Source organism: Fusarium coffeatum, assembly GCF_003316985.1.
Source record: "Fusarium coffeatum strain FIESC_28 chromosome Unknown BRIP53273_contig_395, whole genome shotgun sequence".
NCBI classification, from domain to species: Eukaryota; Fungi; Ascomycota; class Sordariomycetes; order Hypocreales; family Nectriaceae; genus Fusarium; species Fusarium coffeatum.
The window spans coordinates 5,068-29,553 of record NW_022158184.1 but is presented as its reverse complement, the minus strand read 5'-3'; the positions used below and the strand labels follow the sequence as shown (position 1 = coordinate 29,553).

At 48.0% G+C, this 24,486-nt stretch overlaps 5 protein-coding genes across 5 annotated transcripts; 2 read left to right on the top strand and 3 right to left on the bottom strand.

Moving 5' to 3' along the window:
• Positions 1-56: 56 nt before the first annotated feature.
• On the top strand, positions 57-1,498 carry FIESC28_11390 (uncharacterized protein; the record flags this gene model as incomplete). The annotated part of the gene is made up of 4 exons (XM_031165514.1): positions 57-341; positions 412-433; positions 480-1,151; positions 1,209-1,498. 4 exons carry the CDS (start codon positions 57-59, stop codon positions 1,496-1,498), a joined length of 1,269 nt encoding a protein of 422 aa, XP_031010425.1.
• Positions 1,499-2,695: 1,197 nt separating this feature from the next.
• FIESC28_11389 (uncharacterized protein) lies at positions 2,696-10,170 on the bottom strand (the record flags this gene model as incomplete). The annotated part of the gene is made up of 8 exons (XM_031165513.1): positions 2,696-4,188; positions 4,239-8,616; positions 8,669-9,018; positions 9,068-9,308; positions 9,361-9,563; positions 9,733-9,820; positions 9,880-9,936; positions 9,997-10,170. 8 exons carry the CDS (start codon positions 10,168-10,170, stop codon positions 2,696-2,698), a joined length of 6,984 nt encoding a protein of 2,327 aa, XP_031010424.1.
• A 4,038-nt stretch (positions 10,171-14,208) lies between these two features.
• FIESC28_11388 (uncharacterized protein) lies at positions 14,209-16,016 on the top strand (the record flags this gene model as incomplete). Its single annotated transcript, XM_031165512.1, has 5 exons — positions 14,209-14,335; positions 14,390-14,513; positions 14,566-14,772; positions 14,829-15,194; positions 15,245-16,016. 5 exons carry the CDS (start codon positions 14,209-14,211, stop codon positions 16,014-16,016), a joined length of 1,596 nt encoding a protein of 531 aa, XP_031010423.1.
• Positions 16,017-19,788: 3,772 nt separating this feature from the next.
• Positions 19,789-20,184, bottom strand: FIESC28_11387 (uncharacterized protein; the record flags this gene model as incomplete). Its single annotated transcript, XM_031165511.1, has 2 exons — positions 19,789-20,028; positions 20,080-20,184. 2 exons carry the CDS (start codon positions 20,182-20,184, stop codon positions 19,789-19,791), a joined length of 345 nt encoding a protein of 114 aa, XP_031010422.1.
• Positions 20,185-21,345: 1,161 nt separating this feature from the next.
• Positions 21,346-24,246, bottom strand: FIESC28_11386 (uncharacterized protein; the record flags this gene model as incomplete). Its single annotated transcript, XM_031165510.1, has 3 exons — positions 21,346-22,387; positions 22,438-22,565; positions 22,840-24,246. 3 exons carry the CDS (start codon positions 24,244-24,246, stop codon positions 21,346-21,348), a joined length of 2,577 nt encoding a protein of 858 aa, XP_031010421.1.
• Positions 24,247-24,486: the final 240 nt, after the last annotated feature.

Here is a 24,486-nt window from a genome sequence, read left to right as displayed (position 1 = left end):
TACTACGTATTGCAACGTTGACCGTCAAGCACGACCACGTCACGATTTCTGTCAACATGGGTGAAGAACTTACATCACCATACTCGCATGGCTCACCAAGCTTAGAGACATCTCTTATGGTTCAGTTGGCAAGAAAGATTACCGAAGAGACGGAAAAGCTTGACAACTATTTCAAGAGCAACGACCTTCCGGATTTGGGATTTGACGTCGATGCCCCTGATGATCTTCCCAAGCTGCCAGAAGACATACAGAAATGCCGTCTGGAAATTTCATCGGCAACAAAGCAGCTGGAACTCCTTGTGAGAGGACCCAGAGAGACTGTCAGATGGGGTATATGGAGCGTAAGTTTTCTCAATGAATTGTGTTTTCGCCCCTAACGTATGGAAGTATCTAGATACGCTAAGCCTCCAGATTCTCAATAATTTCAAGATATGTGAGCACACCCTCCCTGCCATCAACCTAGTTGCTGATACTTAAAGACGATCTTGTCCCGCTGGATGGAAGCATTTCACTGAGTGATCTTCAGAGTGCAACGACATTGGATCCTGTGAACTTGGCGCGTTCTCTCCGCCATGCTATGACAAACAAGATCTTTCAGGAACCCATGCCAGGTTTTATATCACACACTGCTGCCTCCAAAGTTCTGGCTGAGGACGCCAACCTCCAAGCTTGGGTGGGATTGAACGGGGAAGACTTCTTTCCTGCCGGAGCGCACACTCTGGAAGCTCTCCGCGCTGATCCAGCGGCTACCTCACTCACACGGACCGGCTTCAATCATGCTTGGGGAACAGTCGATAAGGAACCCATGTTTGCAACCTTCGCCAAGGATCCTCTGCGAGGAAAACGATTCGCTGTGGCTATGGCAAGCTTGACTGGTGGAGAGGGCTACGAAATTGGATATTTCATCGAAAACTATGACTTCTCCGAAGTGAACAACAACGAAGGGACATTCGTAGACGTTGGTGGCAGCCATGGGTTCGTGTGCGTTGATCTGGCTAGGAAATGGGACAAGATGAAATTCGTGGTGCAGGATTTACCAAAGACCATCAGCAGTGCTCCGAATCCCATATGCGAAGATGAAGGCGTGACACAGCGTATATCCCTTCAAGCTCACGACTTCTTCACACAACAACCCATCAAGGGCGCTGATAGTAAGATACAATCCAGTACGCAACATTGATATAAGATTTGAGCTGACAAACGACCAGTTTTCTACTTTAGATGGATATTTCATAATCTGGCCTCTCACTATGCTATAACGATTCTGAAGAACCTTATTCCAGCTCTTAAACCGGGTGCTCGCGTACTCATCAATGATCATTGTCTACGCGAACCTGGGGTTGAGAACAGCTGGGATGAGAAGCTCATGCGGAGCATGGATCTTTTAATGCTGACTCTTCTGAACTCCCAAGAGCGAACAGAAAAGGAGTTCGAGGAGCTTTTCAAGGCTGCTGATGAACGATTTGTCTTCAAGGTATGCCGTGTGTGTCTCGATTAGTATCATCCGTATTTGCTAACAGGTTTCACAAAAGGGCGTGAAGAGACCAGAAGGATGTAGAATGAGTATCATCGAGGCAGTTTGGCAACCTTGAGTTCAAGGTGTTGAAGAGCCAATTGAGCTCAGTATAAAGAGAATGATCTGGAATAGAATCTACCTTCTAAGGCCACCATGAACTTTTGACCAACGGTATCTGCTGGCTGCTGTCTGGGTAATAGAAGAAGTACCCTCTAAGCTAGGTAGCTTAGATAGTTTTTGGGCTAAAGTAACCAAAATGTTTTGACTTGGGTAATCTCTCGGTAGCCATTTGTTCAATGCCCTAGCAAAGCGTCAGATATCGCTTCGATTCTTTGACGCCTTTGAACTGCATTTTGGGAAGTGCGATAGCCTTGTGGTACCGATCCAGCGCTTTTTGCAAGGTTCCAGTTCTAATCTGATTTCATATATCGCTTTTCATCTCGGAGATTGCGAATGATAAGGCGAAAATGGCGATCGTGGTGGGAAGGTGCGTTTATTGCGGCGTTAGTAGACTCGAAACAAAGACACAGCATGGGCTATATAGATACTAATACGCAACCGTTCTGATATCAAGGCGTAATTGGTTTAGTGGTAAAATTCTCCGTTGCCATCGGGGAGCCCTGGGTTCGATTCCCAGATTACGCAGCTCAACTTTTACTTCTGCTCCGAGTGCAGGATTTCATCTCTTTTTTGCCATAGATTGAGAACCCGAGATGTGAAACTGTGCGCCCGTTGTTACCTACCCTTCTTTCCTTAATACACAAGGGGATTATGAAAGTTAACTGCTACGATTATAACAAACGAAACGATTTAGTTTATGGGAGTTTAGGTCCATCGTTAGGCTGATCATTTTATTTCTCTCGCCCTAAACTTGGGATGAGAATTCTTCCCGTAGACCGTCCATCCTTTCTCCATTCTTCTAAAGACCAGGATACATCATATCATAGAAGTCATTCACATCAGATGTGGTCATCCATTTCTGTCTATCAATCGTGATTGTTAATGTATCTCTACCGAAAAGAACCAAGACTTGCTTCGGTAATACTCAAACTACAACTTTGTCTGTTCGTTTCCCAAACCTCAGCTTGCACACACCAGACACCCCTTGCTCATCGTATATAAAACATCCTGATTCACTTTCAATCCCTTGACTCATGTTTACCAATGTTACAACGTCCCTCAGTTACCTTCCGCTCCGAAACCACCCTTGGAGGCGATCTCCATGGCCAGCTCAGCAACGGTCTTGTCGCTCAGGACCTCAAACACCGAGACTTCGACGCTGCAGTTTGTAACAACCCAGTTTCGGACTCCAACGGCGACCAAAGAATCAACACCGTAGACGTTGGGCGGCTTGCTAGTGTCAATCTCTTCTGGGAGCATGTTCATAGCCTTGGCTAGCATGTGCGTAAGGCCTGTAGTAATGATGTCGGCAGCTGCATCTATGCTATTGCAGCATGCAAGGAGTGATTTCAAGTCGAACTTGGCTGAACCATCAACGGCACTCAGATCGGGAGGTGCCATATCAACCAGGTTGAGGTAGCTATAAAGAGCAGTGCGAGACCAGTATGGATCAGCTGGCTGATTTTGTCGGATAAGACCACCGGAGCCAATGCCCATGACGATGCGGCTGGGCATATGAATCTCTGGTGTAATTTCCCCAGTGACGGCAAAAGAAACTACAGTAAGGAAGTCCTGATGTCGAATGCCGTAGAAGCCACTGGCTCGCAGCATGTCAAGAATCCCATCGTCCTCGGCAAGCATGCCGGCACTAAGGACAGGTCCGAGATCGATGGAAGTAGCATGCTTGCCCTGAAGGCGGTACTTTTGTGCAAGGGCATCTTCAAAACAATTGCCAGCAGCGTAGTTCGCCTGACCACGATTACCAATTACCCCAGCAGAGCTGGCAAGGAAGATGAACAAAGGGTCTTCCGAGTTGCTAGAGACCACCTGCACCAGGTTATCCGAACCGATAGTCTTTGGCTTGACTGCCTCCATCCAGTCAGAGTATGTCATGTTTGCAAATATCGAATCCCTGATGACTGCTGCACATTGAAACACACCTTTGATGGGGGGCATTTCTCGACAGATCTGCTCCTTGACGACTTTAGCAAGAGTGAACATATCGCAAATATCAACTTTGTAAACACGGGCATCGACACCTTTGACCTTGAGATCCTCAATAAAGGAGTAGGAAGACTCAGACGAAGCGCCAGATCGTGATAGGAAAGCAACATGTTGAGCGCCGTTTCGAACCAGTAAATCGCAGATACTGCGACCAAGGCCACCAAGGCCTCCAGCAAGAACGTAAGTGCCAGTATGAGATAGAGCCTGATGAAGTGTTCGAACAGGCTTCAAAGTTGTAATCTCAACCATGGGGTTCGTCTCAGGAGGAGCGGTAACAGATACAAGTCCACGCAGCGGGCTCTTATCAATGACCTTTAGAGCCTCGGTGACGTTGGGGAGCTCGATGTCTTTGATGAAGCGTTCCGCCACAATCAGTCTGTCTTTATGTTCTTCGCATTTGACCACTTCCTCGATTAGCTCCGCCACGTACTCAACATCGTTCTTCATCAGTGTTGTCAAGTCAAAGTTGATAATCGAAACAGTCGCGGACCCAAGTTGAGTAGATGGGAGATTCGGGGACTTGCTTGCGAACTGTATAATTGTACCACCTGTAAACTATTAGAACATGATTTTGCGAATTCCTTGTGCAAGAACTTACCATGACGAACGCACTTGAGGTTGGCCTCGAGAAGTTTTTGAGTAGGGTTGTATATCAGATCAACTCCTTTTTCTACACGGTCGCGAATAATTGCAGTGAAGTTATCGGTGTCGGCATTAAGAATGTGTGAATTTCTGATGCCGAGATTCAGGAGACACTCTCGCTGATCCCCTGCGTCATTCCCCATAACGGTCACAAACAAATCAGCACACAGATGAGCTGCTATGCTGAGAGCTGCGAGGCCAAAAGTGCTTGCCCCAGCATGGATGAGGACCGACTTCCCGCGCCCGAGTCTTCCAACGTGAACAAGACAGTGGTAAGCACTGACGCACTGGCTGAGAGGAAGGTTGGAAGATCGTTTAGCGACAAAGCGGCTGTCAATATTGACATTGCTCTGAACAGAGCCACCAGCGATAATGCCACAGACGCGATCGCCGAGCATGAACCCAGAGACATTGCGCCCCACGCGTCTAACATGGCCGCAGATATCAGTGCCAATTTCGGAATCCCATGTCCTTCCCATGACAGTATCCAGGTCATGAAAGTTGAGAGGGGCACTCTCGAAAACAATCTCAACCTCGCCAGGCTGCGGAGCAACGTTGGCTCCGGCAGTGAACATCAAACTAGGGTTAACCAGACCGGGTTGAACAACTTGAAGCTTCAAGTGACGTGGGTAGCTGTGGAAAGATACCTTTGTCGTGTTGTGCGATAACCCTTTCTCGACAATGTCGTTGAGCGACTCAATGGGAACCAATCGGGGGACAAAAATCGTCCCATTCTTCTCGGCAAACTCTAGCTCGTGATGACCAGATCTGGATGCCCATGCGAAGCTTTGCAAGAATATCTTGTCGATGGACTTGACAGTTGAGAGAGAGTCCAGTGGGGTATTTATGTTCAAGTCAAACGTCACAAACAATTTCAAAGGATCTTCTGAGTTGAGTGTGCGTGCCAGAGCAATGATGGGGGCGCCCTTGGGGTTCATAGGCTCCATATGAGCACCGCGCGAGACCCAAAGGATACCTTTGGCTAACTGATGAACAGTATGGAAAGCGTTGAATTCTGCCTCCGTCCAGTTGTAGACGTATGCATTTGGGTTATCTGTAGCGAAGTCGAGAAGAGAGATGACAATCTTACCCTTGAGCTTGTTTGGCTGGCTCATCACTTCACTGAGATGCATGACGTGAATTTGTAAAACAGTATAACGCTCTACGATGAGCTTGCCAGCAAGTGATCGTGCCTCGGGAAGAGATTCGTTGGCCAGAAGGATTACCACATCAGGCACAGAAAGCCAATCGTGGGCCGGATCTGCGCGGTGAACACTAAACTTCATTTCAACAGCCTGACCACTGTTATCCCGGTAGCTGTGGGCGACAACCTCTTTGTCCACAGCGTCAAACTCGCCAGGTGGCAAGCTTTCCAGTAGGAAACCAGGCCGGTTCAAGTGTGTCAGAAGCCGGGGGGTGTCTACACCATTCTGGACACAAACAAGTATAAGATCATACTTGGGCAAAGGCTCAGAGCCATCAATTACCCGATTCTCGATGAAGTGTTCGTAGTGTGTTCCCTCGACCATAGAAGGCCTTTTCAAAGCCTTGCTGCCAGCAGTGTGCCCCAGTGTGTATCGAGAAAACCAAGGCGTTCGCGTGCGAGTACAGTCAAGTGCACTTAGAATGTTCAGTGCTGTAGATGAGCTGCCGCCAACCTGAAGAACCGAGAGACCCGGCAGTTTGTGGGCAAGCGTTTTGGCGAGAGACTCAATTGTCAAAGATCGCGAACAAGTGATGTCCTGTGTCCACGAAACCTGAGTGCATAGATTGCGGTTGTTAGGAAGAAAGCCACCCACAGCTTGAGCTGAATTGGCGATGCCAGTGAAGTGAAGACCGCTGACAACGACCGAGGGTTGGTCCCAACATGACTGTGTCATGGCGATATCCGTGCTAGCATCACGAAGACCTATCCGAGTAGCAGTAGAATACCCATCAAAACCCTTATCAAGGTCGCGCGAAATATCTGCCGAGACAAATATGCTCTTGATAAATGTCGGAACCATAGGCTCATTCGAGATTGCGAAGGGTGTCTGGAACATTGAGTCTAGGGTTGCGGGGTGAATGAGATGATCATATTCAAACTTAGCAGGCATCTTCGAACGTGTGTCGGGAATGCGGATCTTGGCAACGCATGAGCTGTTCCCCTGGAGGATATGGGTAATGTTGCGAAAGGTAGGACCGTAGTTCATGCCAACAATGTCGAGGAGCTCGTAGAGCTGCCTGGGAACGACCGACTGCTTGCACGTTGTCTTGAGTAACTCAAACTTCTTACGGTACTGATGAAAGGCGACCTGCCAGTGCCCTCGTTTGTATCGCATCTCGATACAGCCTGTGGCATTCTGTTCCCATGAGGAATCCAGTTGTTTTGAGTAGATACAGAACTCGAAGGTGGTATCCTGCTGCTGATCACCGGAGGTCGAGATACGCTTGAAGTTCATGGCCATCTCCAGTCCATGTGCAGTATTTGGCACAATCATGGCCTTTTCAATTCGCATGTTGAGAATCTCAAACCCAAGAAGATTCTCCGTATCTTTCGCCAGTTGGCTTGCTCCTTGTAGAGCCATAGTGACCATGCCAGCTGCTGGATATATGATGGTCTTTTGTACCTGGTGATCCTGAATCCATGGATTTTCCGAGATACGGAGGAAACCACGCCAGCGAGGTTCATAGGAGATGGCATCGGCGGTAGGAGCACCGATAAGATCCTGCCGAGGAAACACTCTGAAGCGGTTCGCTTCACCGAGATGAGATTCGTGCCAGTAAGACCTGGTGTGGTTCCATGGATAAGGAGGGAGGTCGGCCAAGCACTTTGGAAGAACTTCGTAGTTACTTTGAGCAATGACGTTCTCTATATCGAACTTATATCCAGACGCCCAAAGCTCGGCCAAAGACTGCTTCAAAGAAGTCGGGCCATGAGTTTTGTGGCTGAGAGCTGAACGGAAAACGGGCGAGTTGTTTTGCTTCGACTGATTTATGGTGTCAACAACTGGAGAACGAAGCGTCGAGGTAGGGCTCAACTCTAGAAAGATATCGGGAGAATCTTCAGGAGGGAGGGTTAGCATATTGTCGATCGCAGACATGAACAAAACTGGATGGGTCAGGTTGGAGGCCCAGTACCCCTTATCAAGCTTGCTGCCATCGATAGAATTCCCACTGACTGTAGAGAACATAGTCACGGGCTTCCGGTGCTCGCATGGGCTCACAAGACCTAGGGCAGACTTATACTCTTTCTCAACCAACGTCATGTCGGTAGAATGGTAAGCGACCTGGACTGGAAGGATGCGGCAAAAGATACCCTTTGCAGTGAGTTCTTTGTATGCGTACTGGATGTTTTCTCCTCTCCCGGAAAGTGTCACTGATCGAGGGCTGTTAATGCAAGCCACCTGGCATCGGTAAACCTCGGCCTTTGAGCCCTTTGAAACCCCAGGGATATCTTTAGGCTGCAGTCCAGCTACCATCATGGATCCATGAATCGGCGGACATTTAGTCGCCAGGGACGAGGCAGCTACGCCGCGGTAGTAAGCAACCTCCCAGGCTGCCTGTCTTGTCAGAGCGCCCGATGCGTATGCCGCCGCGATTTCCCCAGAAGAGTGCCCGACAACATAGCTGGGAGTGATCTGAAATGAGTCAAAAAGATCTACCAAGGCCATCTGAACAGCAGTGGTAGCAGGTTGGGCGATTCTAGCGTCAGATATGCGAGTCCGGGTCTGGTCCTGGAGTATCTCCTCAAGGAGGTCGAATTGACTTCCGAGAGCGACTTTCATGTAGTGAGAAGCAGCTTCCATAGCATCACGGAAAACCTTGAAATTTAAAAGGTCTTTCCCCATTTGCGCATACTGCGCTCCTTGACCGCAGAAAAGAAAACATATCTTGGGTTGTTTGTTTCTGGAAGTTCGTTTGAATAGGGTATCGTTGACATTCTGAAGGTTGGCGATAATGTCTTCTCGAGACTCGGCAACGACAGCATGTTTCCACTCCAGACTGGAGCGGCGACAACCAAGTGTGTAGGCATAGTTTTGAAGGAAAGCCTCATCGGCTTCCTTCTTTGAATTCAAGTAAGACAGATGGGACTCCAGGATACGGCCAATGCCAGACTTTTCATGCGCTGAATAGAGGAAAAGTTGCGGTTCGGAATCTGTCTTGCGAAGGGGCTTCTTCAAAGCTGAGTCGAAGGCCTCGAGAGAGTTATGATTACCCTTTAGCCCGCGAGCTGATAGATATCGAGGAGCTTCATCCATGATCACATGAGCGTTTGTGCCTCCGAAGCCGAAGCAGTTGACACTAACGCGGCGTAAACCGGGAAGAGGCCAGTCGAGCATTTTGGTCGGTACCTAGGATTCAAGGTGAGTAAGGATTTGTTAATAGAATAGTCCAAGTACATACCTTGACTTTCCAGGTTTCGAAATCGATATCAGGATTGGCTTTGTCGAAATTGATGTTGGGTGGAATTTTGGCATGCTCCAGAGTCAGGACACCTTTGATGAGTCCAGCTACACCAGCAGCGCCTTCAAGATGGCCGATATTGGGTTTAATCGATCCAACGACGATGGGATTATCAACATCGCGAACGGAGCCGAGTGATTCAGAGATGGCTTTGAGCTCACGCCAATCCCCAGCTTTGGTACCAGTGCCATGACACTCGACATATGCGGTTTGGTTGAAGTCAAGACCTGCAGATTCGTAGATGGAGTTGATGTTGGCGACTTGTGCCTCCTTACTGGGTAAAGTTATACCTTTGAGAGTCAGTCGTGACGGGCAAGACAAGGAAACTATTTCACATACCTGTTGTATGACCATCTTGATTGACTTTGGTAGCTCGGATGACTGCGCGAATGGTGTCGTTGTCGCGGAGAGCATCAGAAAGGCGTTTCATAACGACGACGCCGATACCTTCACCCCTACCATATCCATTGGCTCTCGAGTCGAAAGTAAAACACTTGCCATCGGGACTCAGGAAGTTGAGAGCCGTCATTGGCATCATGGTATTCGGGGTAAGAATCATGCCAGCACCAGCGGCAATCGCCTGACAAGTTGTCAGTATCCTCCCACGAACAAATAGCCAGGGGAAAACTCACTAGAGATGTCTCTCCTGTTCTCAGACTCTGTGCAGCGAGATGAACAGACACAAGACTGCCACTGCAGCCAGTGTCAATGGTCATGCTGGGGCCATGCAAATTGAAGAAGTATGAGATGCGGTTCGCCATTATGGCAATACCGTTTCCAGTAGCAGCATATTGAGGCTGCCAATCTGGATCTCTGAGGCATACTTGCTCATAGTCTGTCCAAAGTTAGCAAACATCCGAGCTAGCAGCTGATGTATCTTATCTTGCCTTTGACAAAAGACCCGACATAGACTGCAGCATCGCTACCGTCAACATCCTCCTTTCGAATTCCAGCTGAATATCTAAAGTTAGTATTGACTTGATTGAGCTAGCGGAAAGATTGACCATTTTCAAGTGCCTCATACGAGGCCTCAAGAAGGATTCGCTGTTGAGGATCGATAGCTTTGGCATCTTCTGCCGCGACCGAGAAGAACTAGAAGAAGATGAAACGTCAGAAAAGAATTCTCTTTTTAGAACGGTTCAGAAACTTACAGAGGCATCAAAAGCGGCAAAGTCACCTTTGATGAAGTGGGCTCCGCGGAAGGAGATCTAAGAAAGGTGCATGGTTAGCCATGTTTCATTGAGGACCTGGCATGCTGCTTGACTTACGCTACCTTGACGATCACCACCAGGATGATAGTAGCCATCGATGTTTAGACGATCTTTGGGGAATTCGCTCCATTGAGACTCTCCTCGTTCCAAGACTTTCCATAATTCCTCGGGAGAAGAGGCATCGCCGGGGAACCGCAGGCCGATACCTACGACCGCGATGTCATCCTCCATAACGTTCAAAAAAGCCACCCAAAAAAAAGAAAAAGACAAGTAGGGAAGGTGATATAGCTTGATCTTTGGTTTGGGTTCTTTGGAGAGTGTTGGAAGAAATCAAAAAGGTCTAGGAAAGCTCTGAACAGCAAGAAGGTTGTTGAGGTTGAAGAGAAGGGAAGGAAGGAAGGAATAAGCTGGGCAGTTGCGTGCTAAATATGACGAAATATAGAACAGTATCTCTCAAAGTTTGGCAGTGATAACAGAAGTTCTAAAAGTGCTAGGTCTATGCCAGTGCCAACAAGTTGAAATATATTGGCAGTCCTAACAGTACAGTAGACTGACTGGAGGTGGTTTAATTGGCCAGCACTGGCTGGCAGTTCTGTTCTCAGGCCAGAATAGGACCCACGAGTCTTTTAATTGTTCAATAGAAGAATTAAAATCAAGCACGGGTGTTAAATCAATAGTTGTGTTGTATGACGAGCACGGAGGCTGTTCATCCCCTTGTTCGGTGTTGAGATGAGAAAGGGGTCGAGGATATGAATATGGTCCCTTCTTTTATTCTCGGTCTTCTTGGTCTTTCACCTGAAGAACAGATCTAAATGAAGACTAAAAAGCCTCAATGGATACCTAGCAAGATCTTTAATTAGAATGAATGATCTGACAAGATCGATGCCGTGCCGTCACAACACTGCCACTGCCACTGCCAACAACTTTCCCATCCCGCGGTCGGCGTGATAACTCCAAGTTTGGCCGACGGCATGGAGTATGACTAAAATACCTTGCAGAGACAAGAAACCAGAGCAGGGAAGGTGCAGGAGGAATCCAACTGATCAAAATTATATAATTCAGAGGCCAGGTACTGTCTATTATGTCTGTGTTGGGAGATACATCAGAGTCTACGGTGTGTGTATGCAATGCAGCTTCAAGATGCTAGGTAGGTAGGCAGATGAGGAGAACAACCAGTTCGGGTGAAGTAAAAGATTCCTTTGAGACTGACATGGCGGTCAGTGAGAAAGCAGATTGCCATGCCAAACTGCTTTCCTAACGGCAACGTGCTTCTGCTTCACTCTAGATGCAGTGTTGGCTGCAATATCCCATGGACTTGTTGAGAGGATCATGTATTGTTTTCTTCTTTGGATGATTGATTGATATAGAGTCCAACGTTAATAAAGGCATCGACAACTCTTTTCTGATCTACTGTATACGGCTTGAAATGGTTCATGTTGCCCGCCACCACTACGGCAAAGCTACATGGGACATTTCGTCTCCAGGTGCGGCACTTGAAGTCGGGCTTTTTAATTGAGAAACTCCCGAGCTTCTATTGTCCCAAGAAGCACACCCTCCCCGCATTGATCAGAGAGTGAAAGTCCGGCATATAGGAACGGGGCATTGCCCGTAACAAGTCTATCCTATCGGACAAAGGCAAACCGAGGCCTGATGAACTCCAACCGCAACCCGTTTTTGTAAATTGACTTTACAAAAGTTCACTCATAGGTATCCTGCCTAACAGAAGTACCACTTGGATCCAATGTATCAGAAGACCAACACTAAGGATATGCAGAGTAAGAATGTGGACATCTTTCTAGGGTTGAAGCTGGGCCTCGGAACTGCAGACTTTGACAGCTGGAGTCTTGCGACATACTCGGATACGAGCACCTGACAGTTGATAAGTAGTCAACTCAGTGTATAGGTAGCATGGCATGATATGACATGACATACCATGACTCTGGTTGCGGGGACTTTTGCTCATTGCCTCTTGGGAGCTAAAATTCAGTGGCTTGCTTCTTCTCCATCCAAGACGTTTTAACCCCACGGGACGAGCCGCTGCAACAGGATAAGGTTAAGGGTAGGATATGCAAGAGGGAAAGGAGAGGAAGAGGAGCCAACCTAGCCAAGCTTGGTCAGCATATACGAGCGGTAGACTAGGTACTAAGGTAGCCCCATGTACTGTACATGCTCTTTGCCAGCTGGTCGCAGTCACCCCGGTCGGGCAAGCAAGTACCTTATCCTTGTACACATCATGCTTGGTGATGCTTCTAGGACGGGAAGCTCTCCCGTGTCGCAACGGCTAAATGAAGCATGCAATGCCATGCACGAGGGGGGCCAACAGCGGAACAACCGTTGATAACCTCCCGAAGCAGGTCCGCACGACGTCAGATGGCCCGCAATGGAGCGGACAGAAGGATGATAGGCTGAAGACGGAGGTTCTCGTATCTCACAATTGCCGATTAGAGATCAAGTTGCGGACGAGACGAAGTCTATTCGGCCAAGGTGAACTGTTCCCATGATCACGTGGTATCGTCTCCCTCGTCTCCCTCGTCTCCCTCGTCTCCCTCGTCAACTAAGTTAACGAAGTTGACTACCTACCTTTCCCAGAATTACTAAACGAGCACAGTGTCTCAAAAGAAATTCTCGCCATCAAAAGCCGTCTTGTTCCTGAATCATCCGATTACCTGGGAAAATGTGGCGGAACAAGGTTGCACAGCGTACCGCCAGGCGAGCGTCGTTTGGCTGTCGCTATCCATCCACCAGGAGCTGCTGCTCTTGTCTTTTGACTTGGATGCTCAGCCATACTCGCAAGAAAAGTCTTGCCTGGGTATTTTTGTGCAAGGGAAGGGAAGTCAGCTAAACCTGAACAACACACCATTGCGAGCCATGAACAGCACCACGATTGTACCAGTGAGTACTGGCACCAGTATCATCTTCTGTCCCAGCCTGAGAGCCCACGGATACATGGAGAAGCTTCTTCATTAGGTATGATATCAGAATCTCGCAACTGCACAGACACAGGTAGGCGAAATGTAATCTAAGACCATGCCGACAGCACTTGTCGTTTGGCCGAGGCCCTGGCCCAGCCACGAGAAGTGAACATACTATGTGTTACCAACACATATGCAGTGTCCCACAGTATTGCCGAGGTATTTTCGCTTGGAAGAGAAGACAGCGGTTAACTCGCTGGATTTTGTCACGAACAAAGCAGTTTGACAATCCGTCTCCTTTGTGTCAACTCATTCCACAAATACCACACGGCCAGTCCAACATGAGAATAGAATTGCGGGCTTGGAAACTCCAAACTACATCTTGACAGAAAGAGCCCGGGCCCAAAGCTTCTACTCACCCGTATCACCGACCTGATGGTCATAGAATCACCCTGTCTTACCTAAAGAGTGCCCTCAGTAGCACAGCACCCGTCATAGCCACTGCTCCTGGACTCGTACCACTGTCAGAGAAGATCTCATCTGCTCTGAGATTGAGCTTCGCTCTGGCTGCTTCCTTGGTCCTGGGTGAGGACTGAGGTTGGCGATGGAACTGAATGGCCTCTTCGCTTGTAGTCGTGTAACGGTTGAGGACCATGTCTCAAATATTAATTCGATCCTTCGCCTTCTCCGGCAAGACATCTGTCTAATGTTGGAAGTGTTTCAAGAATATCGTATCGACGTCAAGGTATCGTTGTTGTTGCTCTATTAAAAGCCTGGACTCGATATGAAAAGCAAGCATCCTTTCTTTTCGATTTGACGATTAAAGATATTCCAACTCTTTTAACTCTGCATGAAACTTTGGCTTTTCTTCTCTTCTCTTTTCCTTCTTTTGGGAAGCAACTACCTATCTTGAGAGACCCTTCTTGCCTCGTCGCACCTGCTCTATCGAAAGTCTTTGTTGACGTCGGCTTCCACTCAAGAGGCTCATATAGTCGCCACAGGCACCTGCTTCCGTCCGAAGTTAAGATTCTACAGCTTGGATAGAGACCCCGATTCAACCTTCGACCGACAACAGGTTTCAACAAAAGCTCAAGCTCTCAAGCTAAATATAGTTGGAATCAGTAGCAAGAATGTCCAGTGGATATCGCATGTCGCTTTCCTACCCGAACACATCTTTGGGTCAAATGGCGATGATGGAGAACCCGGCAGAAGAAGACACACCAATAACTGCAACTGCCATTGGGTTGCGGAAGCATTCGGTCACTGGCCCTCGGCGGGCAGTTCTTGTCATATCGTAAGTGACCTTAGTCTTCCAAGATGCCCTTATTAACCAAGATGCCCACTCCCTAGCCTACTCATGGGCCTTCTTTTCTCAAGCCTCGATACCTCGATTGTATCAACATCGCTCTTCACTATCTCGCACGACCTGAACGACTTCACCAACGCTCCATGGATCGTCCTAGCATATCTTTTGACGTATATGGGTATACCCCCCGAAACTCGTGGACCAGGGAACAGATTTTGACAAGATGCAATAGGATTCGCCGTTTGTGTGTCCAAATTGAGTGACATCTATGGTCGGCGAAACATGCTCGTGGTATCATGGGTCATCTTTGTTGGGTTTTCTCAGGGCTGTGGATCGGCTACAAGTATGACAGCCTTGTACGTGTTCTGCTCTGTACTTGTACTCTCTTCTCAAGCTGATCCCCTTTAGGATTGTATGTCGGGCGTTTCAAGGCATGGGAGCGTCTGGATTGTACAGCTTAACACAAATCGGCCTGGTTGAGGTTGGTCCCTCTCATAGTCCCAGTCTGATAGGGGCTTTGATTGGAGCTACACTCGCAGTCGCTTTTGTCCTAGGTCCTATCATTGGCGGTGCAGTCTCCCAGCTATCAGATTGGAGATGGTTATTCAACATGAAGTAAGTACACTCACTTGATTGCGTTGCTTTGCTTTGCTTTGCTTTGCTCTTGGAAGTGACACTGACAAGGTCAGTATCCCCTTCGGCCTCATTGCGATTCTCACCATCACGAATCTTTGGCCACACGAAGAAGTGGCCCACTTCTTCTCATGGAGAGCCTTTGTCAGTATCGACTTTCTCGGCAGTGCTACACTTCTTGCCAGTTCTGGATTTCTCGTATTTGCCATTCAGCAGGCTGGCTCTGAGACTTTTGCTTGGGGAAGCCCAGAGATCATTTCAGCTTTGGCAATATCCGGTGTCAGTTGGTTCGTATTTGTGTGGTGGGAAGTCAACCTCGAGACCAAGCCTAAGCCAATGCGCAACATCGAGCCCATCTTTCCAATTCGACTGATGCTGCGCCGGGTTTACTCTTCCGGACTACTGTAAGTTGATACGAGGCAAACCATCTCAACTGGTCGCTTACATCTTATAGCGTCACTTTATTCACAGGATTCCCTTACATCTCGCTTTCGATTATCATTCCGGAGCGATTCCAAATCGTCAGTCGCCAAGAGGTGCTCATGGCAGGTGTCCATATCCTTCCCATGCTAGGGGCTTGCGCTGTTGGCTCTTTTCTGGGAGGAGCAATATCTAGCCGAAGAAACAACACCTCGTTAACACTTGTTGGCGCTTCTTGTCTTCAGCTTCTGGGTGTCGGACTGATGTCAATGTTGACCGAACCAGACTCGCACACAAAATCCCAATATGCCTTCCAAGCGATTTTTGGTCTTGGAGTCGGCCTTTCTTTCTCGACAGCAACCATAATGACCAGTATCCTGGCAGCTGAACGCAGTGAGCTCGCCTCTGCTCAGGGTGCTGTTGCACAGGCTCGCGTCCTGGGAGGTTGCATTGGACTTTCGAGCTGCACTGTTATATTCAATTCTCACGTTAATGAGTACCTTAAGAACTACCTGACACCGACACAACTCGACAGTCTTCACCGGTCGCCACTTACAAGCTTACAACTTGCAGGAAGCCTACAAGCACTGGTCAAAGACGTCTACGCCGACGCGTTTGCCGAGGAGATCAAGATTATGATGCTTGTCTGTTCTGTCATGGTCATCATCTCTCTATTCTCACTGGAGCGAAACCCTGCGCCACTCGAAAGATTGACAGCTTTCCCTAAGGATGACTTCTCTTCCAGAAGAGGTAGCGAATCTGCCACAGAGATAACCGATGTGTCGAGCATTCGTCGCTCGGTCTGACATGTAGTTATTGTCATTATTTGGTTTTTTTTTTTCTTTTTTTTTCATCTGTCTTTGATTATACGAGTCAACCACAGCTCCTCTTGATAGGATTGGCGTCTTGCGTGGCATATCTGGCGTTGTCTTGAAGTATTGGGGGCCATTCACTGCGCCGCATATGGGTGTTCGGATGTTTCAATAAGCAGGGACTGGATGTTATATGTACAAGTTTATATTGTCGCAAGGTTTGGTGAGGAACCTTTCTTCTGATCATATCAAAAGAGACTGTACCATATCTACGTACTGGTTGGCCTTGAGGGCCTGGATGATCTGGACTAGAAATGCCTAGAGTGAGCCATTCTTGCAGCCAGAACCTAGTACATTGATTCTTATCACTGGCAAGTCAAACACGCGTTCTGTTCGTCTATTCAAGCAAAGTCTCGGCTGCCCTTTACAAGCCAGACAAATTCCGTTCATTTGTATTACCATGGCGCATAGTCTTGCATGGCAACACAATACTAGGTCTACTGGCTCTAGAATATCTATCACAGTTTCTACTGTAATACAGGGTCTGCGTTGCTCTTGGGCCAGTCGGTCAATCGCAAAGTCCGAAATCGGGGCAGCTTGAGAGACCTTACGGATAAGAATGTGAGTCCCCTTTGAGACAAGCCGGTTGTACAGACGGCCTCTATCAACGCCATTGTTGGGTTGAATGACTAAGGCCTGTAGCGAGGAACAGAAGGCAGTGTCTGTTGGAAATTGAGACCATGTTTGTCTTGGACGCTCTGCAACCTTTTTGGAGTTTCACCGCCTATCTGATCTAGGCCACCTCTGTAGGTGCGCGTGAGAGAGAGAGAAAGAGGCTGAATGTGCGAGGAGAGTGTTGGGATTTGTCTGGTGACCTGAATGTCTGGTGAAAAGGTCGTGTGACGAGCACGACTGTAGGGTGGACTGGGTATCGAGATCTGGCAGGAAGAGAATGCAAGATATGCAGTGAGATCTAATGCACTGTGAGAGGTTTCGACCCAGTTACCAAGCCATCCACCTATATGCAGTTGAGCGGACTCAAAGTGTCTTGGCTGGCCCTGCTATACTCAGAAACATATCAAATCTCAGCATTTTTATTTATGGACACTTAGCGTATATAGCCATAACGCTATTCTGTGCTTCATAGTTAACAAAGCTGCTGGTTTTATGAACTGGTGGTCGAATTTTCGATGAGCCATTTAAGAAAGTTCTCCTAGGCTTATAAAGATGCACTAAAAGCACCAGCTCTAACAGAAAGTGAGAATAGTCAGTTGAAGGATACGGAGGCTTCTTCATCAGGTGCCGAGTCAAAGTTTACGGTTCTATCCTGGACGTCTACGGCTGTTCACAGGGTCCATCAACGAACAACGAAGACAAAGGAGCTCAGGGAACGAAAGCTTGAAAATGAAATCACATCAAAACTCACGTACCAAGATCATCTGCCAAACATGACAAGAAATACAAGGACCAAGAAATGGGGGTAAAGATCCCACTCTTCCCCCCAGACACAACCACTGTTCCTAGATAGAGGTATCTCCATATTTGTTCTTTTTTTGCTTTATTCCTTCCTTTAACCAATTGACTCTTTGTTCCCAGAACAGAAGTATGGAAATGCACAAATAAACCCATCAACTGGACACAACTGGACATTCTTCTGCTGTCAGCATCGAGAAGCTGCGTTATCTTGGCGAACTCCGTCACAAGCTAGGATCTTTTTAGACTGATAGAGCAGGAAAGAATAGGACAGAAGGGTCTAGAAGAATGGCCATGAGTAGTTTTGTAAACTCATCACTTATCGCTAATTTTGGGAGGGGACTTTTTACAAAGTTACGAAGGATATCAGCGACTTGAGGCATCGAGGTTTCTCACTGGACAGGTCATAGGATTTAACTCTTTCTTCAAAACCGGATAGAAGTAGCCTTATTTTTATTTTTATTCTCTATTTTTTATCTGGTGCATTTCCTGGTAGGTTTCCCTTTTTGCTCAAGATCGATCCATTTTGTGCTTGAAAGCCACCAAACACTCTGCAGTTGATATCGAAACTGAGGGGCTACAAGCTCATGCATGGGACATCTACCAGTGTGGGAAAAGATTTAAGGATTAAAATCAGAACTATATACAAGATGTGGATGTCATCTAGGTAGTCTTGCAATTAGGGGTCAGGATGCTAGGGCAAGAAGATGCCGTAACATAACCAGAACTCGGGACAGGAAAATACGATGCCCACAGACACAACCTCGAGTTATCGATAAAAATACACAATGATCCCGTGTAATTGAGGTTTGGCTTTTTCTTTGCTGTCTATGGTAATCCCTTGAGCTCTCGTAGTATTGCTGTTGATGCTGCTTAGATCTGATTTCATCCGGTAATGACTGAGTCGCTAATTAAATAAGACTGTGTTGCTTTTGCTCCAATCCTCAAGCTCTGCCAGGTAGCAAAGTTTATGCTTCCTGCATGATTTTGGCTTCACTCTTCTTATGTTGATGAATATAATAAATGACACGTCTGACCTTCCAGAGTCTAATCAATTCTTAGATTTTGCAACACCCAGTTTTAATCACCTGAAGTCCTCTTCTTTTCGGCATGATACTCTCCCTCTTACTTACTATCCTACCCCTCATCTTGGAATTGTTGATGAACATTGAAGAAAACAAAAGGCCCGTCTCCAGTAATAGACCGAAAAGTCCTACGCCCTCAGAGACCGCGCCGATACTGACTTGGGCTGACATCGCAAGTCAGGCGCTTCAAGGTGTCACTTCCTTTTCACTAACAGAATGCGGGGAGGACGATTATATTGACAAGACGCTCAATCGGATCCTTTCGATACTGAAGCCAAGCTCGCCTATGTTCTTTGCATGCCACTCACAACTGAACGACAGGCAGAAACTCTATCTCGAGCACCCGACAGACTACGGTATCAGATTCCTCTTCACCAATCACCCTCAGTACGGTACTGGAGCAAGGCGTTATCTATATTGGGGGGCGGCATCCTATAACCAAGGCGAGAAGGAGAGGTGTTTTGTTTTCTTGACGCTGCTCACCTTTGATAAGCAAGGCGTAGTCGCCTCGAATCGTTGGTTTCTCGATGCTATCAGCTACAAATTCGGAGACACGACTTTGGTCACTATGACACAAGCAGTCGCCATCACACCTATCGGTCGAGATTACATTCAGGGCGTCCTTGATCAGGTCCAGCTTGCTGAGCCTCGGCTCAAACGCCTCTGGACAAAGATGAGCCACTACATCAACGACCACCCAGAACTGTCACATCTTTTATGCTACTACCACAACCGAAACAGCACCTTCGTTTCGTTAACAGAAAGAGACGAGGCTTACTACACTATAGAAAGGGCTTTGGCGGATAACGAATGGTGCGCGGACAAAAGATGTCACCTTGTCAAGGATCTCAGGAAGTCTTATCACGATGCAAGAAAGGAAGAACACAGATTCTTTCCAATTCTTCCTAGGCGGAGTTTTGTACGTAGGAAGAAGCAAGATCAACAGGAAAATAAATGTCGGCCCGCCGAAGACTTATGCGAGGTTTTGACCGGCAAGGTCGTATCCTTTGATCCAAAGATCCATGACTTAGACTGAGAGTTACTTATTGGTGTTGTTTTTATTTAGTTAATACAATATCGGGTTCCTAGTGCCTGGAAGTCAAATGTGTCGAGTGGTTTGATTCAGCACGGTTTCTCATTCTGTCAGCACAAAGTCTCCAGGGTAACTTTTGAATGACCAGGTTGTTTCCTCTATCTATATATCGTGCTTAAGAGTGGTCAGCACCACCGATAGCTTGGGGCTTAAAGTAAACAGTCATGACACCCTCGGGGCTGAGGTTGCCCTTGACAAAATCCTTCAGCGCCTGGTGAGCTTGGCAGCCATCATCATAGTACTTCATGTCGTCCATACTGGCAAATTCAGTTTTGGAGACAAAGGTGTATCCCTGAGATCGAGCATCCTCATCAGCGGCACCGACGACCATGGAGAGGATATAAGGCTTGCCGTCCTGAAAATGGTTAGTATCGCTAGATATGATAGAAGACTGGGCAAAGGTCACCCTTTGCTGAGCGGCATCAAGCTTGTGGTACTGGTCCAGCAGCTTAGCCTGATCGTCCTTGCTGGGGAGCTTGAACATGGTGATTCGGTGCACACGGTTGGCCATTTTGACAGTGGTGGTTTGGGTGAAGGGTCTCGATATGCTACTGAAACTGGAACTGAAAGGAAGGCTAGGAATGATTCGTTTAGAAGAGAGAGTTAGAGCCTGGACGAGACTGGAGTTCATATATGAATGATCAAGCAAAAGCTTGGAGAAGTAACAGGGGACAAAACAAAGAGAAGGCGGTTGTATGCGGGTCAAACGCGGGGGTGCCGACGGCGGTTGGAGCCTCGGAGGTTATTTCGTATTACTAAGATAAAAGAGCCAATCATTTTGCATCGTTTTCACGAATGCAGGTACTCAAGATCAATGACCTCTGATTCCGCTCTCGACCCCGCGATTTCCCGTTTGTTATGCCGCCACCGCCAAAGCAGTTGAATATATCTGCCTAGGTACGTACCTACCTACCTCAGTAGGTTGTTCATGACATTCACTGACATAAGCGTGCTGGCTCATATAGTATGCTCTTCATCAACTAACTACCTGAGGCTCCTAAGCTGAGTTCAAAGCTTCCAAGAAGGCTACATAACCTAAATTCGGTTGTTTGATAGGTAGGTAGCCCGAACAGCACAGGCCAATCAACTCTTCTACCCCGTCCCCACGGTCTGGCCTAGGTCGTCTACCTACTATATACTACATACCTAGGTGGGTAGTAGTTATCAGATCTCCGACTCCCAACTATCCGTACCTACCTACGTACTAAGGTAGTAGGTAGGTAGGTAGGTACTCAATCATTGGCGGGAGAATTATCTTCCACATTATTGCATTTCTTGCATCTTCCCCCCCCTTTCTTTCTTTCATCGCAGACACGGGATTGTTCTAGATTCTAGTAAAGCTGCATCCCTAGTTCACTCCCGATTTGGATTACTTCCAGGCTCACAGCCTAACTACACAATTAACCATTCACCCGGGTACATAACACCCCCTCTCTCTCTCTCTCTCTCTCTCTCTCTCTCTACAGAAACAGCCATGGCCAATTCTGACCGAATCCCTACTTCCCCAAAAAGTTGACTACATATACATGCAGCCGTTATTTTCCTTTGTACCCTTCTTTACAAACTCCTTCGCTGGCTTGCTATACATCAAAAAACACCAAATCACTTTTGTTGTAAACCTATACAATAGAGAAAACAGGCACACCACTCCTTTCGCCTCCCAGAGCATTATCTACAAAGTACCCATTGCCACTTGCCCATTAACCCCAGACTGTAGGTCAACAAGATGTCGACATAGGCCTTCGACAAGCGGCGGCATGGCTTCATTGGTAGCAGGGTAGTTAAGTCGAAAAATGTGTCGACCCAGGGACAACATTGCGGCATAGTCTGACACGGGATCCAACTGAGAGTGCATCCCTCCCGGTGACGCCAGGGACGGTATGCCCTGGCCAAGCTCGAGAAATGCTGTCAACTCACTCGTCTCCGGTCCATTCAAAGAGACTGTCTCGTCGCCTGCCCCTTGGTAGTCATTTGTTGACTGCTGCGAGACCATACCATACGCCCACAGCGTAAGGCTAGCAAAATACACTACCATGGCGTTGAATCCTTGCAGTGTCGTTGATTTACACTGTGCCGCATGTCGAAGCACTTGCCCAGCATGCCAAACAGCATGACGAGACTCCAATCTGGGTAGCCAGCCTTTCTCTAAAGAATGCGCAGCTCTTCGAGACTCTTCCTCGCCCTTCCTGCCTGCGAGACTCTGCAGATCATTCAGCGAGACATGGAGGATCATCATGAACAGTTCCGAGAGGAGCAAAAGCTCAGGACCAAAAGTCTTTACCTCCTTGACCTTGTCTGAAAATCTTCGAAGACCACTATAGAGACTCTGGTAGAGGGAATGTGCCCATAAGGGGACGTCAGAGCCCGAGTGATCTGAAGTTGAGTTGTGGCGGGGGGCAATGGCACAACGATAAGTCCACACTTGTCCCCATAACCCATGCAGGGCAACTTTGCAGCAACTCTCGATATCCACCCAGGCGTTTGGTTCAGTAACAAAAGCCATACAGTCCCTGATATCTGAAAGCCGTGGAACATCGCCAGCAGGCGACACTCCCTTGCCAGTATGCAACTCGCACCACATATGCGAATTGCTGGCCTTCCAGAGATCGCCAGCTGCTGGAAGGGCGAATTCAAGCTCGTTGTACGCCAGTGTGGGCCCTTTCCATGATAATATCGATGATTGCACGTCGTGTAGAAATGCCCGCATGGCTAATCTATACCCCAGTCAGTATGGCATGACTTTAGTAGCAGCTATGTAAAGAACCTTTTGCAGGACTCGAATGTAACAAAGCTTCGCCATTTCGACTCCACTATTTCAGGGGAATCGCCAGTGTTAGGCGTGTGAGCATTTGTGTCCGACGTGAAGCTTGTTCTACCAGTCTTTCGAAGTAACTATCAACATTAGCCTGCCAGTCAGGAATCATCGTCAGAACAGACCCACGGTCATCAGCTGCGGGGCAGAACTTTCTGCTGCTGCTGTTTGTTGGTTAAAGCCACTCCACTGTCCAGTTTCGAGATGGAGCATAGAGGCTTGAAACACCATCAAGTCCCGTAATATCACACTCGAAGATTCAAGCTACCGATGGTTAGACAACCGTCTTAAATCCTTGCTCCGTTCAATTATAACGAGAAATAGTTTTGTCGGACGGCAGCATTCAAGACATACCTTCTGAATTATGCCTGCAGTGAGACCGTGAAGAGCCAGAGCAAACTGCCATATTGCTGGATTAGATATGTAAGTAGCTCCGTTTGAAACAACAGCAAAGATGAGATCAAGGCTAGTCGTTGTCGAGTCTAAGGACGATCTGTGGATGAAGGCTTCGCTTTTGAAATCCTCGACAACAAAGTATGTCTCAATCATATAATTCAAAAGGTCAGCCGATGGGAATGACGGCACCCGATTTGGGGTAGGATTGTTGGAGAGGACCATAGCAAACAGGCTGTCCCGTGAGTAAGATGAGATTATGTCTGAAGGAGGCACTGGGCTCCCTGCTTGGCTGCTGGTCTCAGGTTCAAGTACCCATGTCGAACTTCCAAGGTGTAAGCTTTCTGTCTTCGCATCTTTACAGGCTTGACGAGATCTTTTGGCGCCCATTCCAGACTCGGGGCTTCGTTCAAATGTATTCGATCGTGGGGCCTTGATCAACCCGAAGTCTGAATCCCAGGAAAACCCAAAGTCTGGGAACAACCTTTGTGACGCTGCGAAGTACAGAGATTCTTCTGCTGCATCTTCAAAGCTTGAAGCGCCAAGGAGAGAGGCAGTATTATAATCCACAGTGGAATCAATTGCATGCTCTTGGCTTGCGATTACTGACTGTGATAGAGCATAAGCAGCATCGCCAGCAGTAAATGCCTGGCTGTCGTTCCCCCCCGTAGAAGCGACCATCGAACTATCCGAGGGCGACATGCCAGCCTGCGAATCCGATGTTCTGTATTGGTTCCCTCGCCTGACAGGCATCTGACATGCCAAGCTCTTACTGCGGCATCGACTGCACGGCTTCTGATCCTCACATTTTGCTTTTGACGCTGCGCAATTGAGACATGCCTCGGCGGCTCGATCGCTCCTTCTGATGAAGGGACGATCCTTGGCGGCCCCGTCTCGATCATGGGTAGTTTCATGCCGTGTCAAGAGATCGGCGCGGTTAAAACGCTTGGGACAGCGAGTGCATTGATACGGTCGGGCGTTTTCGTGGGATCTGAGGTGTCTTGTCAGATGATCGGCGCGTTCATAAACGCGACGGCAGATGTGACAGACGTGAGACGGTGAGGAGGCGGACGCATTCGAGAGTTTTCGCTTGGCGGGCAGTACGGATGAAGATCGCTGTGGTGTTTCTCCAGAATTCTCTCGCAGTACGGGATCAAGCTGCTGCTGGAATACATGGTGTTTCGAAGGTGACACTGGAGGTAGCGAGTGCTGCAACTCATGTTGTTCTTGCTGCAGAGGCGGCTGGATTCGTTGGTGCGGGTCGGGGGCAGGAACGGGTGTTGCTAGGGAGAAGAGCGAGGAGAGCAACATGTCAGAGCCAGCGGCATCGCAAAGAATGTCGATGCCATTCTGCTCGGTAGCTGCCATTGGGTACGAAGTCCTCGGCCGATGTACCCCTTGCTTCACCTCGGAGGAAAGCAAAAAAGCAAAGCAAAGCAAAACGAGCCGAGCCGAGTCAAGTTAAGCCGGACCGTGCCGTACTATTCTTGATCACGGAGAGGTTACCACGCCCGGACTCACCCAGATGACCACGCGTAGCTTATTGAGCCAGAGGCGTCAGGGATTAGCGAGTTCCAGTAAGTAATTGAGACGAGATCAGGCTATGCA